At 58.7% G+C, this 4312-nt stretch overlaps 1 protein-coding gene across 1 annotated transcript in view; it reads right to left on the bottom strand.

The window, feature by feature from the left end:
* The window catches only part of LOC127749861 (uncharacterized), an 11530-nt gene extending 10873 nt beyond the window's left edge, over positions 1 to 657 (bottom strand). The window contains exon 1 of the mRNA XM_052269761.1: positions 235 to 657. Within this exon, the coding sequence (XP_052125721.1) occupies positions 235 to 278 (44 nt within the window). The 5' untranslated portion in view covers positions 279 to 657. The remainder of the gene's footprint in view (positions 1 to 234) is intronic.
* Positions 658 to 4312: the final 3655 nt, after the last annotated feature.

Genomic DNA, 4312 nt, shown 5'->3' on the forward strand with positions numbered 1-4312 from the left:
GTCCGGCATCGCACTTGGCCGCTGCGACCTCAAAGCGGACTAGTCTGCACGCCCGGGGGTACTAAAAGCGGACTAGTCCGGTGCACGACGGATCGAACGCGGACTGGTCCACAGGGGTGCGGACTCTATCCGGACCGAAAACGGACTGATGCTGGACTAAACTTTTTCGTACGGGCTTTGTTACTCACTCGACACTACGTAACTAATTATCAGTAGAGCACTTCTGCTGCTCACCTCTTGCTGCTGCCGCTGGTCATTCCCTCCTCGTTCTTGCTCATGGCGTGGAGTCTTGCTGGCCCGGCGGCCGTGCGCCGTTCACCACTTGTTGTCCTCTGCTGGACTCTGCAAGCGTCTCCCGCGGCAGTCCGGCGACCCGCTCACCCCTCTGCAACCCCCCGCGTCATGGCGGGGCGGGGCGGGGCTGGGCTAGGCGGAGAAAGGTGGGCGGGGCGAGAGGAACACCACCCTCGTCTCACGTCCACACGCTGTGCAGCAGAAGGAGCTGGCTAACTCTGTCGACACATCACAGCACTTGTCTCCGTCTCTGTCTCTCTCCCTCTCTCTGTCTCTCTCTCTCTGACGCACACACACTCGCACCGTGCAGCTCGACCGACTATCGAAGAGTCCACTGCGGCTAGCACCTCTAAGCGCATTGACGCGTCGCACCGCACTGGCCCGTGCCGGCCGTCGGCGCACCTAGTCGTTGTGGCGTGGCGGAGCGTGGCAGGGCGAGGCATGGCGGGGCGCGCGCGTCTGGTGGTGACGCGCTCAGAGAACAGCGACCGGAGGAGGATCCGGGAGGCGAGGCCACTTAAGCAGCCGCAGCTTCAAGTTCAAGCCGCGGCCCAGTCGGACGTCCTGCCCGCCCTGCCCCGCCCTGCCCCGCCCCGTCCTTCACGTGCCCGCTCCCCCTAGCAGGCGTCACGCCCGCCGCACCACGCAGCACGTCGTCCCGCTCGTAACGACTGTCTTTACACCTCGTTTGCCATTCGCCCTTGTTCCTTCTCCATTCCCCCTTCCGGCCGGCGTGCGCGGGCTCAGGCTGGCCCCTGCCGACCGCGCCCCGCGCTGCCCAGTTCTTTGGCCCCAACCTCCTCTTCCTCGTCACTTCCAACCCTTTCGCTCCGACTCTTTTCCCCTCCCCTGTCGAAGTCCCAAACCAAAGCAATACCGGGAGCGGCGCAGTGGCACCAGCCGCGCCGCACCGCGCGAATGTCGCAAGCGAACACTGCGTGTAAAGGAGGGAGCAAATTCGATCGAAATAGAGCGAGGCTGTGAACCCAATTTGATGACTCTTTGGGGAGCGATATTAATTACATCGTTAGTTCGGATCGGAGTCAGTTTCGCGACATTTTTGGTTTCAAATAAGACTCATTTTGAGTCATTTTCGCAAACATCGCTCCAACAGAGCAATGGAGCCATTATGTCGCTCTGTTTCGGCAAGAAAACTTGCTCCACGTTTTACAGTGAAGCCGTGGTTTTTCCCTTGTTTGTTGACACTCGTGATGAGGGAAAACGGGCTGAATGAGAAGAAAGGGTGGGGGAGCTGATAGACGTTCACAATTACTCCCGATAAATACCCAGAGATTGGGTGTTTCGTCGGGAATATATATTTCCGGTGCAACAACGGCTGTATTTGTGCGTCGCTATTATGCAGCTCCATTATTCCTCTTTGCAAACGTTGCGTTTTCTCCCCGCGCGTGTCAAGCAGAAAAGGCGGTGGTGGTGGCGGGCAGCCCGGCTCAAACAACGGCGCGCTCGCCCGGCCGCCGCCGCACCGGGCCGGGTGGTTCGTTACAGCCCTGGAGTGCCCCGCATGCAATGCCTCACGGACACATATACACACACACTTCTGAATGAGCACAGGGACGAGCTCCACGGGTCTGCTGCCCGAGGATTTGCTTCCCCCTCTCCCCGACACAACAGCAGCGCCCCGCTGTCGGACCCACGTATACCAGGCGCCTACCAGCGGACGGGTAGGCAACTCTTGCTCCTGTGAGGCGGGTCTGCTCGACTGGCTCGCCTACTCCAAAGCGCCTGTCGGCTGACGGGTAGGCAACCCGTGCTCGTGTGAGGCGGGCCTGCTCGACGGGCTTGTCTACTCCGAGGCTCCTGTCGGCTGACGGGTAGGCAACCCGTGCTCGTGTGAGGCGGGCCTGCTCGACGGGCTCGCCTACCCCCCGGGCGCTCGGCTGCGAGGCGCTGTCAATGTCGCCCCGGGAAATAAAAGTGCCGTCGCCATAACACGCGGAGGAACCGGGGGCCAATATTGGCGCGGTGGTGGAGCGGGCCGGGCCGATGGGCCTACCGCCCTGGCTATAACGCCAAACCTGGATATTGAGCGCGATCTGCGAGGCGCCGGCGAGAGGTTATGGCCCAATCTGGGGGGCGTTTTCATGAGCCGGTAACGAGGGGAGTGGAGTGTGTTGCCTCCAGCCAGCAGAGTCAGTCTCTCTCTCTCTCTCTCTCTCTCTCCCTCTCTCTCTCTCTCGCTCTCTCTCTCTCTCTCTCTGGGATTCTGGAGCTTTGGTACTTTCCAGAAGCCTGCCTAGCCAGTACGAGCCGAGCCCCCAGAGCATGTGTCGCTAGACCATCATTTGGGTTCAGGTTTTTGTCTCGTTTCGTTTTGTTTTTTGTTTCTTTGTGTTTTTTTTTGGTTTTTGTTTATTTCATTTAATCTACATTTTGATTCAGTCTTATACAGTGCAGCTGATGTTTTCCTTGTTTCTGTCCAGGAACTACAACACTTTTGGACCACGTGGACGCTGCGTGTGGCTGCTCCCGCCAGGGACCATAGTAGCAGGTAACCGAAACTGTGAAACCGCGATTATTTAGTCGAGCTAAGGGAGACGTCACCGAGGATCGGCACGTGTCGCCTCGCCCCGGCCAGCCCTGTCGCGTCGCTGACGCGCCTTACGTCACCCCAATCGTTTGCGTCTGCAGCCGACCGGGGGATTGCTTCGACCGTCTCGCGTCCCAAACTACATCGTATATTTTTTTCATTATTTTTTCCCCCATGTCTTTTCTATCTTTCTCTCCTCTCTCTCTCTCTCTCTCTCTCTCTCTCTCTCTCTCTCTCTCTCTCTCTCTCTCTCTCGCTCTCTCGCTCTCTCGCTCACACACACACACGTCGACGCGCTCCCATACGAAAACGAAGGCGCCCTATCCGGGCGGGGCGGGGGGCTACAATTACTTTTGGCGGGAGAATAAAACGAGTTTGAAATCTGCCCCGAACCCGGCCACGCGCTGATGTGGACTTCCGCCACGCGGGGCCCGCACGGCACAGAGCGTTTCCGAATGCGCACACGCCGGTCGTAAATTCCCACGAAAAGAGAAAATTAATAAAAAAAAACGTTCTGCCCCATTTTTTTATTTTTATTTTTTATCCAAAATAGCGCGTGGATATGTTTTGCCCTGCTCCCCGGGCTTTGTTATTTTGTGAACGCGCGCGCAACGCCTGCTGCTGCTGCTGCCGCCTCTGTCTTTTTCCGATTCGTCATTTTTAGTCGAACGGAGCGAAACGCTCCGGATGATTGGGAGGGTTTTTCGCGGGGATGGCTCCATGGCGCGCGGCGCCTGCGTCAGTCACCTGTGATTGACGCGCGTGGAGAGGAGTGGGGCCCGCGGGCGCAACCGGAACAGTACTCAGTACAGTTTAGTTCCCATTCTACGTGACCTTTACGGCAGGACAAAAGTATTATTGTTTCCCCCAAATGTTCACGACCATCACTGACTGGGGTCCATAAGGACCGAAGAGTTTCTGTTTCATACCGGGGTACAAAGGTTAGGTTAACTCGAATGGTGATGTACTGATCCTTTTGGGACCTCATGATACAGGGTGGCCGCTCTGCCCCGTCTTTTTAAAAGAGGTAGACTAGCCCGCCCGCACGACCTCTCCAGTCCCCTCTCACCACGACGGCGTGCAGGCCGGAGGCGGGCATGGCGTGCTGGAAATAGTGGAAGGCGGCGTAGTTGGTGGCGGCGAGGCCGGTGAGGTAGTAGTGCGCCTGCCAGATTCCCCCATGCCGTCCTGAGGGTAGTCGGGAGTTACGCCTCGTGTGTGTGTGTGTGTGTGTGTGTGTGTGTGAGAGAGAGAGAGACCCGCGCACCCTCGCACGTGTAGGGGTGAGTGTTTCACACCTCTGCGGTCCCCCCACCCCCGCCCCTCTTCCCCTCCGCGGCTGCGCCTCCCCGGCGGGTCGGACCAATCTGCTGAGTGTGGTCTTTGGTCGGAGCTGCTCCGTCTTGTAGTGCACTCCCGACTCAAGTTCGGTGACAAGCTTGCCTGCTAGGGCGTGGTGGGGCGCGGCGG

The sequence above is a fragment of the Frankliniella occidentalis genome, unplaced genomic scaffold (genome assembly GCF_000697945.3).
Source record: "Frankliniella occidentalis isolate FOCC.00 unplaced genomic scaffold, Focc_3.1 Scaffold101, whole genome shotgun sequence".
Classification (NCBI taxonomy): domain Eukaryota; kingdom Metazoa; phylum Arthropoda; class Insecta; order Thysanoptera; family Thripidae; genus Frankliniella; species Frankliniella occidentalis.